Source organism: Podarcis vaucheri (genome assembly GCF_965113315.1).
Source record: "Podarcis vaucheri genome assembly, chromosome: 14".
NCBI lineage: Eukaryota > Metazoa > Chordata > Lepidosauria > Squamata > Lacertidae > Podarcis > Podarcis vaucheri.
In genome coordinates, this window is record NC_138752.1 from 46,889,232 (window position 1) to 46,908,301 (window position 19,070).

A 19,070-nucleotide genomic window follows, 5' to 3' on the forward strand; every position below is an offset into this window, starting at 1 on the left:
CCACAAATCCAGGCAAACCCTCTCACTCTGCTCTCAAGTTGTCCTTCCTCCCAGCACACCACCTTCCTTCCATCTCTCCTCTTCTCCCATCAGCCTTCATGGGCGTAGCCAGGATTTGGGGGGGGCAGGCCTTTTGTGGGGGGCCCCAAACCTCAGCTTGCTATCTATTTTTATTGATTTTTATTGATTTAGGGAGGGCATCAGCCTGCCCATCCTGCCTTCTTCTCCTGCATCTCCCTGCATCATTGCACTCCTGTCTCCATAGCAACCGGCCAGGAAGGAGAAGGTGCTTTGAGCATCACATCACATCCGCAGAGCCACAGAGAAGAGGAAGGGAGGGAAGGAGCCCAGGCTGCGATGATGAAGCAGGTGAGGGGAAGGAGAAATGCCGCAAGCTGCAGGGGGCCGTGGGCAGGAGAGTGTCAAATGGGGAGGGGAGCATTATGGGTTGTTGTTGTCAATGGGCCTACAGGGTGCCTAGGTGTGACAGTGAAGCTGCGGGGCCTCAGTGTGGAAATGGTTGGTGTGAGCCGGCAAGGCTTTTGGTGTGAAATGGTGAAGGCAGCCTCATTTGGGAATAACCAGATGTCAAAAAGAAAAACAACTACCAGACTTTTAGAAGACATCTGAAGGCAGCCCTGTTTAGGGAAGCTTTTAATGTTTAATAGGTTATTGTATTTTAGTGTTCTGTTGGAAGCCGCCCAGAGTGGCTGGGGAAACCCATCCAGATGGGCAGGGTATAAGTAATAAATTACTATTATTATTATTATTAGGCAGTGTACATGACATACATTTGCAGCACCCCCCCAAGAACCCTGGGAACTGCAGTTTGTTCCAGGTGCTGGGATTCGTAACACTGCTAGGGGTAAACCACAACTCCCATGATTCTTTTTTTTGACTGGGTGAGTGTGCTTTAAACAAACCGGCTATAAAAAATCTAAGTTGCCTTTAAATAGCTCTAATTTCTGAGGGGAAGACCAGCCCAATTCCAATTTGTGTCGCTTTTGCTGTTGAACACCATTATTATTATTTTCACAGCTTTCTTAGTTGTCTCTTTGCAAAACTACTTACATTGTGAAACAGCTGTTGGGCTGCCTCTTTAAGTATTTTAACTTTGGCCACCTCCACTTTGCAGAAGGAACTCAAGGGGCTCCTGGAAATTTAGCTTTGCGCAACTGAAGCGTTTTGAAGAGCTCAGTTTTGCTGGCACGACAAACCCATGCTAAAAAAACCCCATAAAACTCCTCAGACTTTTTCAGTTCATAAATCTTCCTGTTAATTGTTTGCTCATCCCACACCACGTCTCAACCCATTTCCTGTCACTTTCCTAACCGCAAGAAGTCTGTGTCTAAACAAACTGGCAGTCATGCTTCTGAATATTGGTTTGTTGGAAATCGCAGTGGTGGGGGGGAGTGCTTTTGTGCTTGGATCCTGTTCACGGGTTTCCCTTGTGAACACCTGGTCAGCCTCTGTAAGAACAGGATGCTGGACTAGATAGGCCATTGGCTTGGCCCAGCAGGACTTTTCTTAAATTCTCATGGAAACCATAGGAGGGCAGAGTGCTCTTGACTTCTGTTCCCGCTTGCTCGTTTCCCATAATGCACATCTGGTTGGCTGCTCTGAGAACAGGATATTGGACTTGATGGGTCTTCAGCTTGATCCAGCGAGCTGCTCTTCTATTCTTTTGATTGGTTGAGCTAGGCTAGATGTGGGGAAGCAGTTTATTTTAAAAAATTATACGAGTTGCTAGAAGCCGCAGGAGGGGAGAGTACTTTTTGAACTCAAGTCCTGCTTGTGATCTTCCCACTGTTGGCCATTGCATGCCCCCCAACATTTCTCTGATGAAAATAGGGACATCCTATTCAATAATAATACTGTAATAATAATGCAGTAGAGACATCATCTTGCCAACAAAGGTCTGTATAGTTAAAGCTATGGTTTTCCCAGTAGTGATTTATGGAAGTGAGAGCTGGACCATAAAGAAGGCTGATGGCCGAAAAATTGATGCTTTTGAATTATGGTGCTGGAGGAGACTCTTGAGAGTCCCATGGACTGCAGGAAGATCAAACCTCTCCATTCTGAAGGAAATCAGCCCTGAGTGCTCACTGGAAGGACAGATCCTGAAGCTGAGGCTCCAATACTTTGGTCACCTCATGAGAAGAGAAGACTCCCTGGAAAAGACCCTGATGTTGGGAAAGATGGAGGGCACAAGGATAAGGGGATGACAGAGGACAAGATGGTTGGACAGTGTTCTCAAAGCTACCAGCATGAGTTTGACCAAACTGCGGGAGTGCTCTGGTCCAGGGGGTCATGAAGAGTCGGACACGACTAAATGACTCAACAACAACAACCTCGGGTTAAGAACTTAATTCGTTCTGGAGGTCTGTTCTTAATGTGAAATTGTTCTTAACCTGAGGTACCACTTTAGCTAATGGGGCCTCCCGCTGCCGCAGCACGATTTCTCTTCTCATCCTGAGGTAAACTTCTTAACCCGAGGTACTATTTCTGGGTTAGTGGAGTTTGTAACCTGAAGCGTCTGTAACCTGAAGTGTTTGTAACCCGAGGTATTATAATAATAATAATAATAATAATAGTTATTTTTACACTGCCCATCTGACTGGGTTGCCCCAGATTTCTCTGATGAAAATAGGGACATCCTATTCAATCATCACCATCATTGCTTTTTTTTCCCCTGGGGGCACTCAAAGGTATGCAGTACCAGCACCTTTTTCATCCCCAAATGTTAAAAGTGTGGCACTTACTAGAACAACTGCATGGTGAGTACTGGCACTTTTTTCCCCTTAAAAAAAGCACAGTGGTATTTATTTATTTCAACCCAACAGTGGTTGCTGTTATTTTACTATTCATACCCCTCCCATCTGACCGGATTGCCCCAGCCACTCTGGGCAGATTTCAAAGTACAGTATATAAAAACATAATAAAACAAACATTAAAAAAAACTTCCCTCTACAGGGCTGCCTTCAGATGTCTTCTAAAGGCTGTATAGTTTCCTGTCTCCTTGGTTCAGGGGTCGCATAGCTCCGTACCCTCCAACATTTTATCAGCTGAAAATAGGAACGTCCTAAGGAAAAGCGGAGCATTTCAGGGTCAAATCAGAAACTGGGATGGCTTTTGCAAATCCAGGACTGTCCCTGGAAAATAGAGGTACTTGGAGGGGTCTGCCATTATGAGAACAGAATATTAATAATAATAAATTTTATTTATACCCCGCCCTCCACAGCCAAGACCGGGCTCAGGGCAGCTAACACCAAATATAAAAACAATTGATTAGAATACAGCTTAAAAAACAAAATTAAAATACAACCTTAAAACATTAAAATGCAGCCTCATTTCAGTGGAACTCAATCAAAAACTTTTTGGGGGATAAAAATGTCAAGTCTTCACCAAGGATAACTACCCAGACTGGTCCTACATGGGCCAGAAAAAAGCCAGGGAAGTCCCCAAATAGGAGTTCCAACACAGAATACTGGACCAGACAGGCCACTGGCCTGATGCAGCGCACTCTTCTTATGCCCTTAACCTTTGGCCCTCTGGGTGCTGCTGAACTACAACTCCCATCAGCCCCAGCAAGTGTGACCAATGTCTAAGGATGATGGGAGTCGTGGTTCAGCAATGTCTGGCAGGTCCAGGATTCCTTCCCGCATGCCCTAGAGTAGAGCAACCGAGCATCGTTGTTCAGGACCATTCTTTGGTCCCCTTCAACTTACTGGCTTCCATTTCCTCCTAAAGTTGCCCGCCACCCAACCATTTTAAGCTTCCCATCTGCTTTGTGCCAAAATACGATGGGGGAATGTTCCAGGGGGTTCACACTGGCTGCGAGCTGCCTTCTTTTAACCTCCCTCCCTTCCCCACATTTGGAAAGATAATTCCCCCGTTTGCTGGGAAAAGCATTCCTGAGAGATGACATTCCATTCCTGGCTGGACTTTCCCCCTGAACTGGACCTCCTCTGGCCGTGCAAGATTCAGATTCATTTCAGGCACTCCCAATGTAGTAAACGCCTTTCCTAATTCCCCTGGAGGTTCAGATTTCCAGCTGGAGGCCAAATGAATTCTTTTGGGTGTGAAGTAATTGGCCTTCCTGGTTCTGCTTGTGGATTCCCAGCTCCTGAATTACTGGATGTGCGTGAACGGCGCTTGGATGTACAGTGGTACCTCGAGTTACAGACTCTTCAGGTTACATACGCTTCAGGTTACAGACTCCGCTAACCCAGAAATAGTACCTCGGGTTAAGAACTTTGCTTCAGGATGAGAACAGAAATCGTGTGGTGGCAGCAGGAGGCCCCATTAGCTAAAGTGGTACCTCAGGTTAAGAACAGTTTCAGGTTAAGAGCCAGTGTGGTGTAGTGGTTAGGAGCGGTAGTCTCGTAATCTGGTGAACCGGGTTCGCATCTCCGCTCCTCCACATGCAGCTGCTGGGTGACCTTAGGTCAGTCACACTTCTCTGAGGTCTCTCAGCCCCACTCACCTCACAGAGTGTTTGTTGTGGGGGAGGAAGGGAAAGGAGAATGTGAGCCGCTTTGAGACTCCTTAAAGGGAGTGAAAGGCGGGATATCAAATCCAAACTCCTCCTCCTCCTCCTCCTCCTCCTCCTCCTCTTCTTCTTCTTCAGAACGGACCTCTGGAACGAATTAAGTTCTTAACCTGAGATACCACTGTATTTCTTTTTCACACACTGAACCTGCTTGAGTAAATGCTTTCCTGCAGGCAATTTCATAGGACAGCGCGCTGGATCAGGCCAATGGCCCACTGAGTCCAGCATCCTATTCTCCCAGAGGCCAACTAGATGCTTGTGGGAAACCAGCAAGGAGAATAGGAGCATGAGAGCATTGTCCTTTCATGTGGTTTCCAGCATCTGGTATTCAGAGGCACGGCTGCCACAAACTATGGAGACAGAGCAAAGCCAATGTGGATAGTAGCCGTCACTCGCCCTTTCCTCCATTACTTTCTTTAATTCATAGATATAGATATAGATATAGATATAGATATAGATATAGATATAGATATATAGATAGATTTTCGGTTTTATACATTTCAATAATTTTACAATCATTTTAACATTTCAAAACTTGACTTCCTTCCCCCTCTTTCTGCGGTTCCTTAAATTTATTTTTAATATTTTCTGCAAATCCAAATTACCGTATTTTTTGCTTTATAAGACTCACTTTTTCCCTCCTAAAAAGTAAATGGAAATGTGTGTGCATCTTATGGAGCGAATGCAGGCTGCGCAGCTATCACAGAAGCCAGAACAGCAAGAGGGATTGCTGCTTTCGCTGCGCAGCGATCCCTCTTGCTGTTCTGGCTTCTGAGATTCAGAATATTTTTTTTCTTGTTTTCCTCCTCCAAAAACTGGGTGCGTCTTGTGGTCTGGTGCGTCTTATAGAGCGAAAAATGCGGTAACTCTTAATTTGCTCATTTATTCATCTGCTTTAAATATATACCCTTGTAAAACTGCAGCTTATTACGATAATCCTGCCAATGTTCTTATCCGTTTACAGTTTGTTTTGTAAATATTCAATAAACCATTTCCATTCTTTTATAAAAAGTTTGTTATCTTGTTTTCGTATTTTTCCGGTAAGTTTCGCCACTTCTGCGTATTCGCCATAATTTTTTGCATCCTTTCTTTTTTCGCTGGGATTTCTCTTCTTTCCATTTTTGGGCAAGTAACATTCTTGCCACTGTAGTCGCATACATGAATAAATTTCAATACAGTTTGGGTAGTTCTGTCCCTATAATTCCCTAAAGGAAAGCCTCTGGGTGGTTGCTTTTGAAGTCGTTATTTTAAACATATTTTTCAATTCATTCTATGTCATTTAATTCTTTTTGAAGCCATCTAGATTGGCGGCTATCACTCTCGTCTGTGGAGATGAATCTCATCCTCCTTCCTGATTCGATTGATTCTGTATGGTGGACTTCTGGTCTTTGGGGAAAGAGGCTCATGCATGATGTCAACAGCGAAGGAAGGAAGGAATTTCCACTACATCCTTCCTTTGATCAGTACTTGTTTAAAATACGCATGTGTGCTCGTGTGTCTTTTCCAGACTTTAGCAGACGACACTGAAGACGTGTCTCTTGACTTCGGAAACGAAGAGGAGTTGGCCTTAAGGAAAGCAAAGATCAGGTAAATGAAGTAAATTAATTTTATTATTTACATAGGTAAAGGTAAAGGTACCCCTGCCCGAACGGGCCAGTCTTGACAGACTCTGGGGTTTGTGCGCCCATCTCACATCTATTGGCCGGGGGCCAGCGCTGTCCGGAGACACTTCCGGGTCACGTGGCCAGCGTGACAAGCTGCATCTGGCGAGCCAGCGCAGCACACGGAACGCTGTTTACCTTCCCGCTAGAAAGCGGTCCCTATTTATCTACTTGCACCCGGGGGTGCTTTCGAACTGCTAGGTTGGCAGGCGCTGGGACTGAGCAGCGGGAGCGCACCCCGCCGCGGGGATTCGAACCGCCGACCTTTCGATCGGCAAGTCCTAGGTGCTGAGGCTTTAACCCACAGCGCCACCCGCGTCCCATTATTTACATACCCTCCAACATTTCTCCGATGAAAATAGGGACGTCCCATTCCACAATGATAATTTTACTAATTATACCCCGCACATCTTATTGGGTTGGCCAAGCCACTCTGGGCAGCTTCCAGCATATATAAAAACATAATAAAACATTAAACATTAAAAAAAAACCCTTCATTATACAGTGGTACCTTGGGTTACATACGCTTCAGGTTACAGACACTTCAGGTTACAGACTCTGCTAACCCAGAAATAGTACCTTGGGTTAAGAACTTTGCTTCAGGATGAGAACAGAAATTGTGTTCCAGTGGCGCGGCGGCAGCAGGAGGCCCCATTAGCTAAAGTGGTACCTCAGGTTAAGAACAGTTTCAGGTTAAGAACGGACCTCCGGAACGAATTAAGTACTTAACCTGAGGTACCACTGTACAGGATTGCCTTCAGATAGCTCAGGGGTCAGATAACTCAACACCCACCAACATTTCTCCAATGGAATTAGGAACATCCTAAGGAAAAGCGGGACATTCTGGGATCAAATCAGAAACCGGGACTGCTTCTATAAATTAGGGATGTACCTGGGAAACAGGGTCATTGGAGGGTCTGTATTTATTGATTTTACAATTTGGATTTATATTCCAACGTCCCTCATCCAAAGTCGTTCTCCTGCCCCTCATTTAATCCCCACAATGATTCTGTGAGGTAGGTTTGGCTAAGAGACAGAGACTGACTCCAAGGTGAGGTTCATGACCAAGTGGGGATTTGAACCCAGGTCTTCCCGGCCCCAGTCTGACACTGTAACCACTACACCAGCCCTCCAAAATTCAATTGCAGAAATGTGTGTTCGTAGGTCATAATTATTCGTGATAGGTAGGGATGGGCCAATGGGTCAGTTTCTCGCTTTCCAAGTTCATTTCATGTTTCTGTATCCTTTTGTGGATTTCTGTTTGAGTCCTCCTGAAAACTCACCAGCGTTTCATTGAAATCACTTCCAGGAAGTGTGTTCAGTGCAAACCTCTTAATCACTGCAATTTCAATCACGACTGAGCTGTGCCGAATCCCTAAGCAGTAGCATCACTGAAGCCTGTATGATAGGTAAAGGTAAAGGTAAAGGACCCCTGGACGGTTAAGTCCAGTCAAAGGCAACTATGGGGTTGCGGCACTCATCTCACTTTCAGGCCGAGGGACCCAGCATTCCTCCTCAAAGATGTTGTAGCCCTGTGTTTTCACACTATCAAGTCCATTTTTTTGAAGGGCAATTTAAGAAAATCCGCAGGGATCAGTGGTTTTGCATATGCACTTGACCCTGGGCAGAGGATGCTATGCATTATATGCTATTCTGTAAATTGTGTGAAACACCTAACCAAAAATATCTGGAGAAAATTTTCTACCCTCAGTGACATCAATATGATTTTATATCTGTTGTCTGGTTTAGACAGGCGCATAATGCTTAATACAGCTAAATTCACAGGGGAGCTTTCCCAACCTAGTCAAGTCTAAGTGGTCACCCTCAAAATTTAAGATTCTATGTTTTTGTGTTTTTTTAATGCATGCTTTGTTTATTGCATAGGCCAAGCCTTTTGTTTTCTTGTGCAATTATTATGTATATTTTCTGCTTATACTGTTCTGTTTGGCTACAACCAGCATTTGGTTGCCTTGTTAGTGAAATTTGAATCTGGATATGGGAGGCTGTGGAAAAGATCTTCTGTCCCCAGGAACACGCCAACTTCTCAAGTCTCGAAGAGTCGCACAACGGTGGAACTGGGGAGACTCTGCACTAAATGATCTATAAGAACTTCAGAAAAGGTGCTCCATTTCTGAAACCTCAGCTGCACGTTTCAATGTACATAGAAAGCTGAGAAGTTTGGGACTTTTCTGTTGTGTTGTTGTTAAACCACAACTGCTAATACGACTCCACGTGCAACTTCATTTTTTACCATATTCCACAAAGGGGAACCCCAGGCTTCTGTTAAAAACAACACCAGACAGAACATACAGATCTATGAGGAAATGAGAGACCCTTCGCTTCTGATTCTGTCTCTTTACAGCGAAGGGATCTCAAGTGTGACTGCTGCAAGTTGTCTGCAAGTAGAGTTTTTAAATGTTTCCATGTATCACCATTTTTAATTTTTTGAAATTACATTCAAATTCCTTTTTAAGAACAAACTTGCCCAGCTTTCCCAAAGAGCCTGTTAAATGCAATAGAAGTGGTTTGAATGACTAAGATGGAACCAATATATACCGTATTTTTCGCTCCATAAGATGCACCTGACCATAAGACGCACCTAGTTTTGAGAGGAGGAAAACACGAAAAAAACTATTCTGAATCAAATGTTGTACTAAACTATTTAAAGCAGAAAAGTGGGCGACTCCTGTCTGCTTTGCTGCTTTAAAGCGAACCACAGAGGAAGGATGGACGGGAGCCATGGCTCCGCTTCCTTCCCTCCTCTATGGCTTGCTTTAAAGCAGCAAAGCGGACAGGAGCCGCTTAGACGTAACTCCTCCACGCAGCATTCGCTTCATAAGACGCACAGACATTTCCCCTTACTTTTTAGGAGGAAAAAAGTGTGTCTTATGGAGTGAAAAATATGGTAATTCACTGGAAAGGTGCATTTAAAAGGTTTTACGCCTATACTTCTATGCTTTACTTTGCTGCATATTTTGTGATTTTAACTGTCTGCTGGGTTTCTCTCACCAGAGAGTACTTGCCCCAAACTTGGGTCTTGACTTCCGGGATGCAACACAAAACAGCTTAGCGTATGTTCCGGATCGTTCTCTCCTAGGCACCCTCTGGCTACCTTCTTCCACCTCTTTTTCCGAGTGAGTGCCATCGTGACCTACCTAGTCTGTGACTGGTTCAGCAAAAGTTTCATTGCCTGTTTCGTCCTCATTCTCCTTCTCCTGTCCTTCGACTTCTGGTCTGTGAAGGTAAGGACACTCTGGGCATCTCACAACTCTAACGTTATGCCACCTTGCGCCATGTTGTCTTTCATCCAATGGCGTGAAACAGTCTGCCATCTCCCCTCCCCTTAGTATCAGTGTTGCCCTTGTAATGCTCTGTAGGGAGAAGGAGGATAGGGACAAAACCAGGCTCCATTGGCACCGTCAGGCATTGACTCTGGCGCCACCTACTGTTGGTCCTCCTGCCTTCTGCCCTACCAGTCCTAATGGGCACCATCCAGCACTGCCTTTGTTGTGGCATAAGTACATAAGAAGAGCCCCGAAGCTGGATCAGGCCAGTGGCCCAGCTAGCCTGGCATCCTGATCCAAAAATACAGATCTCTCTATGAAAATGGTGTACCAGTAGTATTTAACTCCTAGTAAGTTAGCAAAAATGCAAGTACAAATACCTGCTGGAAATGTAAAGAAAAAGAAGGTATCTTTTATCATCTGTGGTGGTTGTGTAAGGTAATAAAAGTATTCTAGGAAATGATATACGATGAACTAAAAAAATGTTTAAAATAACTTTTATTTTTTTAAAAAAACCCAGAAGCTCAGGAACCTAGAAGACAAAACCTTCAGGAAAGAATGGGAAACATTTTTCATTTATTTAGGAGACCACTATAAGCAGATGAAAACAAACACTGCGGACAATATGGACAGATACAAAATACAGATTATGAAATAATATGCAGTTGAAAAAATTGGCAATAGAACCCATGGAGGGGATGGGGAGCTGTCTGGAGATTCTGGGAAATCTCTAAATATGGATATGTATTTGGTATTGTTGCAACTTTACATTTGTGAAATCAAATAAAAATTATTATAAAAAAACCAAAAATACAGACCTCTCTAGCTGGCTGGCTTTCACCCTCTCATTTAGAACGTCACTGGAAGGCTGCTGGTCGGTTTGCGATGGTGGAACCAGATTGATGAGGATGGGAAGAGCCACTGGGTGTACGAAGCGAAAAAGGTATTCCTTTACACTGTCTTTCTCAGAGCGTAGAAGGGCCCTTGCTGGTGGACCATGTGTTGCAGCGGGCAATAGCTCAGTCGGTAGATTCTGAGACTCTTAATCTCCCAGGGTTGGGGCTTTGAGCCTCAGGTTGGGCCAAAGATTCCAGCATTGCAGAGGGTTGCACGAGATGACCCTCATGGTCCTTTCCAAGTCTATGATTCTATTATTCTAAGTGGTTCCCAAACTTTTCCAGACTCAGCCTCGGTTCCATAAACACATCAGCAGTGCTCCCCATCCCTATTAGAAAGCATAATTCAGAATAGTGGCTCACACGAGCCCCTAAGGAAGATAATAACACGGTAAAATTCAAAGCAGAAACAAGTACAGTGGTGCCTCACAAGACGAAAAGAATCTGTTCTGTGATTCTCTTCGTCTAGTGGTTTTTTCGTCTTGCGAATCAAGCCCATTGAAGGATTAGCGGATTAGCGCTATCAGCGGCTTTTAGCGGGTTATCCGCTGATCGGATCAGCTGATAAGCGGCTTAGCGGCTTAGAAAAAGGAGGGGAAAGGAAAAAAACCAGCAGGAACTCGCAAGACATTGTCGTCTTGCGAAGCAAGCCCATAGGAAATTCGTTTTGCGAAGCACCTCCAAAACGGAAAACTCTTTCGTCTAGCGGGTTTTCCGTCTTGTGAGGCATTCGTCTTGCGGGGAACCACTGTACACATTCATTCAAAATCCAACTGAGACCATTTAGTTTAGTTAATTTGACAAAACTGATGGACATGATGCAGTGAGACCAGCCTTTCGAAATCTGATGGTCATTTGCATCTCCAGCCGCCCCCTGCTGCTCCCTTGCCTCTTCACAAGGTAATCCTAGCTAATCCCAAGCATCCCAGGGCAAGTTACTCCTCACTTTGGGAACCACTGGTCTAAAGCATACAGGGAAAGCGCAGGAAGAGGTACGTAATTTCAAGAATTGGGGGGGATGGAGATAAGTTTTTCTCCCCCACAGTATTATTGCTCGGAGTCCTCCCATAGATGGCAGACAGAAGAAAGGACTTCGTCAAATAATATGCAATTAAGTTTTTGACTACACCACTGTCGGATGCACACAAGCCATCCAAAATGGGGGAAAGCAAGCAACACTTGCCTCATTTAGGCCTGCAATTTTTATGCCAACTTATGTGTATAGCAAGGGTGGTCCACATAATATTAATTTAATTATTTATATGCCACTCATCTGACTGGACTGGGTTGCCCCAGCCACTCCCAACAAAATATTAACCTTTAATATTAAAATATTAAAAACACAATAAAACATCAACCATTAAAAACTTCCCTGAACAGGGCTGCCATTAGATGTTTTCTAAATGCCAAATCTGCTCAACAACTTTTGGGGTTCTGTCCTGGTTTTTGCTTTTTGAAAAATGGCAACCCTACCCTCTGCCTGCTTACACATTTGGTGACAGACGCCATTTCGCCCAAACCACGCTCATCTGTCCCACACCTGATTCCAGGTGTGGGGGGTTCTGGAAATCTATTGCAGTTTTTCATTTAAAATACTGCTTAGTTGTTTCGTTGTTTTGTTTTAAGAAAAACCCCTAAAGCCATGTGCAAATGAAGGCAATGTTTATCAAACTGTAAAATGAGCATAAAATGCAATTCTGCAGTGACCATTACATTGACGTGGCCAGTATTTCTTGAGTAAACGAAAAAAAAGGCCTTTTTTAAAATGCATGGGACCAACATATCCACCAAATTTTAAGGAAGTTTATTGCCGATAATGAGGAAATGAATCTGTTTTCCTAGAATCAGATTATATATGGCAGAAGTTCCCATTTCTGTTTAATTCTGCGTCATTTTCGCAGAGATTTCAGCGGATGGTAACCCACCCCTCTCTTTCCCCCACTTTCCTCCACCATAGGTCCCGTCAACCGTAGCTGCCCCCACCGAAGTCGAAGCCCGGATATTCTGGCTGGGCCTGATTATCTGCCCGGTCATCTGGACACTTTTCTTCTTCAGTACCTTGTTTTCCTTGAAGCTGAAATGGCTGGTAAAGGGTTGGACAAAAGTTTGCAAGAGCCCAGGGGGCAGAGGTGGGGCATGGAGGGAGAGGAAGGCCTGTTGCACAGGCAGACGTCCTTGCACCAATGGGACATCTTTGTTGGATACAAGCCTATACGGATGCGATAAATAATATTGGCTATAGCTCTTCACACCCAGATCATAGCACAGGGGTCAGCAAACTTTTTCAGCAGGGGGCTGGTCCACTGTCCCTCAGACCTTGTGGGGGGCCAAATTGGAGGGGGACAAATTCCTATGCCCCACAAATAACCCAGAGATGCATTTTAATTAAAGCACACCTTCTACTCATGTAAAAACACGCTGATTCCCAGACCTCCCGTGGGTCAGATTGAGAAGGCGATTGGGCCGCATCCGGCCCCCGGGCCTTAGTTTGCCTACCCATGTCACGGCACGTGGAAGAACAGTCATAACTCACCCCCTAGCTTCTGATGAAAAAACTTGGGGATCTACATTAAGGGAAAAAAGCAATAGAGTCACAGAAGTCTCTTCAATCTAGGAAGGTAGCCAAGGTTAGGGGTGGAGAAAAAAACTGACTCAGTACACGATTAAAGACAATTTATCAAATTCGCACTGACCTAGAACACAGCTGCCCTTTGAAATTTGCGCCTGTCTGAATTTTGCAATGCAGTTGTCCAACTAACATTTACAAGAAGGCATTGATATTAGGGGAAAGCATACATGAAGAGGAAGATATTCATGAATATTATATATATGATTCTGTGAACGGCCCTGAGATCTAATGACGAAGGGCAGCATATAAATCTAATTAATAATAATATTAATAATAACACAGAGAAAAATGCTTTACGTTAGGGGAAATTGCTTGCAAAAATGGGTGTATTCGTCAAAATTGCATTTGTGTTTGTTAGGAGAAATTCACGACAAAATGCTGCTGGAATTTTTACAAGGATTTCATATGCTTTTGCAAATTTCTGCAAAATGTGAACTGAATTTCATATTGGAAAATGGGAAAACTGAGAGAGCTGAAATTGACTGATCTATCCCTCTCTAGTCAAGATAGATAAGTAACTCCCAACAGAATATCTGAGAAGATAAATTGGTTTTTTTGCATTTTTTTTTTGCACTGCCAACACACTTGCTGGTAAACATCCCAACCTGCTTCTGTTTGCTGTTTGTTGCAGGCTCTCGTGATAGCTGGCATCTGCCTCCAAGCTGCCAACCTCTACGGCTACGTCCACTGCAAATTAGGAGGCTCGCAAACCATCCACAAAGTGACCTCGAGATTCCCGGCGCAACAGATGTTCCAGAGGGTGAGTTAGCGCCAGCTGTTTAGCCAGCTTTGAGTCAAGGTGAGGGACGGCTGGTCCACGTCCAACACCACAAAGGAATGAAAATGCAGATTTCAATTGTGATATGTCAAGACGGACAACATTGCTATGGGTTGGTGGGGTTGAGTTTGCATGATGCCTCGAGTCCCTTCCAATTCTTGGGCTCCTGCACCCAGTGAAGGTTAGCATCTAATAGAGGAGGTTGCCGATTTGGTCAGACAAGTTTCTTTGCAAGTCAGTGACCTTAGCTAGCCGCTTAAGTCTACTTAAGGGATGCGGGTGGCACTGCGGTCTAAACCACTGGGCCTCTTGGGCTTGCCGATCAGAAGGTCGACGGTTCAAATCCCCGCCACACAGTGGCGTAGCGTGGGTTGTCAGCACCCGGGGCAAGGCAAGTAATTTGCGCCCCCTAACCCGTGGATTTTCACTCCCTAACCCGTGGATTTTCACTCCCTAACCCTAACCCCCAGATGTTGCGCCCGGTGCGGCCGGCCCCCCCTGCACCCCCCACGCTACACCACTGCCGCCACAGAGTGAGCTCCCGTTGCTCAGTCCCAGCTCCTGCCAACCTAGCAGCTTGAAAGCACACCAAAAATGCAAGTAGTTAAATAGGTACTGCTCCGGCGGGAAGGTAAACGGCATTTCCATGCGCTGCTCTGGTTTTGCCAGAAGCGGCTTAGTCATGCTGGCCACATGACCTGGAAAAACTGTCTGCGGACAAATGTCAGTTCCCTCGGCCTATAAAGCGAGATGAGCGCCGCAACCCCAGAGTCGTCTACGACTGGACTTAACTGTCAGGGGTCCTTTACCTTTAAGTGTCGTAACTAGCATCCCAAAAGATATGAATAGAATAGAATAGAATAGAATAGAATAGAATAGAATAGAATAGAATGTGTAGCATTCCTTCTAAAAAGGCCCAGGGCAGAAGAGGGCAGTCTCTCTCTCTCCTTTTCTCAATCAATACAGCCTGAACGCAAAGCGATATACTATCATAATTTGGATCCTGAACGCCTTGCCAGTCGAACGTTTTGGCTCCCAAATGCCGGAAACCCAGAAGTGAGTGTTCCTGGTTTGCGAACGTTCTTTGGAACCTGAACGTCCGACGGGGCTTCCACGGCTTCCAATTGGCTGCAGGACCTTCTTGCAGCCAATCAGAAGCAGTGCTTTGGTTTCCGAATGTTTCACAAGTTGAACGGACTTCCGGAACAGATTCCGTTCGACTTCCAAGGTATGACTGTATAGTCAAGACCAACAAGCAAGGCTGGATAGGAGAGGCAAAGCAGTAGCTGCTGCGTTCTTCAGTTTTCGGGGGACTGAGCACGGCTAGTTGATGCAATCTAACAGAGACTTCTGAAGGGGGCTTGGGCTGCCGTGACAAAGACGAAAGACATTTTATGTATGTTGCAGGATATGCCAGAGGATTTTCAGAAGACCGTCCTGAAGGGCATGGGGACACGAAACCATTAGAGCAGAAAGAAGTGGGGAAAACTGATTACAGGTAGGAACAATTTGATACCAGTTGTGGTGCTAAAGGAAGACCATCAGCTTTTTGTTTGAAAAGCCCAGATGCAACAGCATCTCCCACCTCCTATCTGTTGCACTCAGCGGCACTAGCCACCCACCGAGTCCCTGTCGCCTCCCCTCTTTTGCAAGCTATTCTTGTCTCTTCCTCTATTAGAGATTCTGGTATTCCCCTCTGTCCAACTCATCCCTAGCACAAAAGTTGGCAACTTTGGTTGCGGAGGAGGAACTGAAACAAACCCCTTCCACCCGTCCGCACAGCCAGCCTCGGGAGCCATCAGTCAAGGCTCGTCTGCCCCATGGGCTCTTCCAATTCCAAAGGGCGTTGTTGACCCACACTGTCAACAGACCCCCTAAGCAGAGCCGGAGCATCGTACAGGGTAGGGGTCAGCAAACTTTTTCAGCAGCGGGCCGGTCCACTGTCCCTCAGACCTTGGCGAGGGGGTGGATAGACAGACTATATTTTGGAGGGGGGAAATGAACGAATTCCTATGCCCCACAAATAACCCAGAGATGCATTTTAAATAAAAGGACACATTCTACTCATGTAAAAACACGCTGATTCCCGGACCATCTGCAGGCCGGATTTAGAAGGCAATTGGGCCAGATCTGGCCCCCGGGCCTTATGTTTGCCTACCCATGGTATAGATATTCAGTCCAATTCAGATTTCATTTCCTAGTCAGTCATGTTCCTGCTGGCCATTTTATTTCTTCAAAGAACTGGGAGTGTGGGACCCCACTGCTGTTTTTTGAAGGGGCATTGGTCCACAAACAAGTGTACAGTGGTGCCTCGCAAGACGAAAAGAATCCGTTCTGTGATTCTCTTTGTCTAGTGGTTTTTTTGTCTTGCGAAGCAAGCCCATTGACGGATTAGCGCTATTAGCGGCTTATCTGCTGATCGGATCAGCTGATAAGCGGCTTAGCGGCTTAGAAAAAGGGGGGGGGGAGGAAAAAAAACCAGCAGGAACTCGCAAGACATTGCCGTCTTGCGAAGCAAGCCCATAGGAAATTCGTTTTGCGAAGCACCTTCAAAACGGAAAACTATTTCGTCTAGCGAGTTTTCCATCTTGCGAGGCATTCGTCTTGCGGGGCACCACTGTATGCACTTTGGCACCACCTTTTTCTTGCGCTTAGGGAGGTAGTTGGGAGCACTAATTAGTTATATAATCGGCAAGGTTTCCTGCCTGGAACCTAGGAGCCTCTGGCTCCTAGGGAGAGTAGACAGTACCAAACAAAGTGGCCCAATGGCATCAATCTGTGAGAGGCAACTTTCCTCTTTCCTTGAGCCCTTTCTTCAGAATCCATGAGGACTAGAATATTTAATTCTAGAGGCAGATGTCAGTTGCAGAGTATACGTTGCATAAATCCCTGGCATTTCGAGGCTAGGAGAGACGTATCTTCCATCCTGAAGAGCTGCTTCTGGTTCACGCAGACTAAACCAAGTTTGATGGACTGTTGGTCTGTACAATTTCCTGTGTTCCTGGGAACTAGCAGTAGACATGGAGGGGGCAGACTTTGCTCATGGGCCTGGGGTTCCGTACTCTTCAATGTGTCAGTGTTCCAGTTCACAGTCAGACTAAGAAACAATGCAGCTAGTCCACAGCACAGAACCCCGCTAAACAAACACTAACGCATTTGCTATTTAAATCATAACTCTTAAATGTATTCTGATCTTCCAGATCCTTCACGGAGAAAGACTGGCAGTCAAGAGAACCTGTGGTCTAAATATGGATCATCCCCAACAACTTTATTCATCGACAATTACTGAAAACAAAACTTTTTTTTTTTATAAAATTTTTATTGGGTTTTCACATTTTATATAGACAAAAACAAAAACACAAAAAACAAATAAACACATAAACAAAGAAAAAAAAAAGAAAACAACAACAAACATATATACTTTCCCGAAGATATTATTTCCTAACCCTGGTCATTGACTTCCCCCTACCCCCTCCCTTGCATCCCCATTTCCAAATTTATGTCAGCAAATTGGCATTTCCCTGTCCTAATATTAGTCCTTTTATAAAAGCAAACAAAATTAATTTTTTCTAAGTTGGACCTCAATTCCCTTCCATCGATTTCCCATTTTGTCTTGAATAATGATCTTTTTAACCAAATCCCATAATCATGAGTGTTGTTAGAACTTAATTTTTCCCTCCCTCCCATCCCCGGTTTGCGTCCCTTCCCAAAGCATGTCCAAAATAACAGTTCTTAGCCCGGGTTCCTCACGTCCGAGGCCCTCCAGTCTCTTTCAGTCCCTCTCCGCCGGTCTTGTTGGTAACCCTTTATGCCAGTCGTCACATCTCGAAAGAGTTCTTTCACCATCAATCCAAAGCCTCTTCCCATATTTGCAAACAGCTGCTGAAGAGTTTCCACAAGGCATGAATCTTGAAGGTAATCAAAGTCAGAGTCTATGTGGAGGCCCCAATTATATTTCTTTATTTTAAATTCCTTAATTTCATAGACTCCCAGGGCCTCCACTTTCGTCTTCTGCATCTTTCGTGGATTTATAGTAGATTTACTCCAATAATCTCCTTGTTTGTATTCCACAGGCGTCAGCTTCTGCTCAGTATTTTCCCACATCACTTCTTCTCTTTCTTGTTTTGTCTTCTCCTCTGCTTTTATTATCATTTCTGGTTCAGCTGTGGATTCTTTCTCATTGAGGTCCTCTTTACATTCAGCAGGACTACTTGTTTCAGAAGTCAAGGTCATCAATTGTTCACTCATAGCCGTAGTCTGCTCTTGTAAGATTCCAACCAAATAAAACATCCTTTCGATTTCTCCCAGTATCTTTCCATCCACAGCCATTGTAATTCCACAGAATTCCCTCTAGAGGGAATCTGGTTACTTAGTATTCTTTTCCCCAACAGTCCTCTGTCTTGTTATTGTTTCTTTATTTCCAACAATTTTAGATCAATTGTAACTCTTTTAATCCAGAGGTAACTTAGGTAGCAATTTTCCACTATTAACAGTCCGTTTGACAGCTTTGACAGCTGTCAAACTCTGCACTTCTTAAACCAGCTCCAAAGCAGGACGCTCCCGGGCCCGGGAGGGGGGGTTGTTTACAACAGAACATAAAACATCCAACACTCCTCTCTCCTGCTCAAAATTTCCAAATCTTGGAAGTTACTGTCTTTTTTAAAACTCACCCTTTACAGGGTAGGCACTCCAGCTTAGTTCTTTTTTCGTTGCTCTAGATCGTCTGCAAGGTAGGGGGTGCGGACTTCCTTTTAGCACATCCCCCGATCGTCTCAAATTCAGTGGATAAATTTCTTAAAAGCCAAGTCCAAATTACTCACGGGTTGTTTTTTCAGCCGAATTTCAAGGAAGGAAGTCAGCGCTCTCCGGTCATGGCTCGCGGCTTCGCTCAGCAGAGGTAGCGATGGACTCTCAGTGCCGCGCCACCCCCCGTATCCCCTCCGCAGCCTTTAAAAAGGCTCTTCGCGAATCAGGGGGGGCGCTTAAGGCACCCGCCGAGTCTTCAGTCCGCAGGCATTCCGCGCCTGCGGTTTTAAGGGTCCCCGTGTCGCCGGCACGGCAAAGACCCGTCCCCTGCTGAGCCGATTCCCTCCGGAGCTCGGAGGGAATCCGCCATTCCCAGATCGCGTCAACCCCGGAAGTCCTACTGAAAACAAAACTAAGGAGGCTGAAGCAGAATGCAGAAATGATTGTGAGAAACTCTCCTTAAAGAGAGAGATGTACGTTTCTAAATAAAAGAACTTTCTACCGAGATATGTGTGTTTTAATTT

At 45.0% G+C, this 19,070-nt stretch overlaps 1 protein-coding gene across 2 annotated transcripts; it reads left to right on the top strand.

The window, feature by feature from the left end:
• Positions 1–213: 213 nt before the first annotated feature.
• Positions 214–19,051, top strand: TVP23A (trans-golgi network vesicle protein 23 homolog A). 2 transcript variants are annotated; one of them, XR_014213680.1, is made up of 9 exons: positions 214–369; positions 6,060–6,139; positions 9,311–9,455; positions 10,351–10,440; positions 12,351–12,479; positions 13,654–13,782; positions 15,208–15,298; positions 17,001–17,083; positions 18,945–19,051. XR_014213680.1 is itself a non-coding variant. In XM_082199933.1 (8 exons), exons 1-7 carry the CDS (start codon positions 358–360, stop codon positions 15,265–15,267), a joined length of 645 nt encoding a protein of 214 aa, XP_082056059.1. In that variant the 5' UTR covers positions 214–357; the 3' UTR covers positions 15,268–15,298; positions 17,001–17,099. The 2 variants fall into 2 exon arrangements, 1 of the variants encoding a protein (XP_082056059.1); XM_082199933.1 differs by lacking the exon at positions 18,945–19,051 and having other exon boundaries at positions 17,001–17,099.
• Positions 19,052–19,070: the final 19 nt, after the last annotated feature.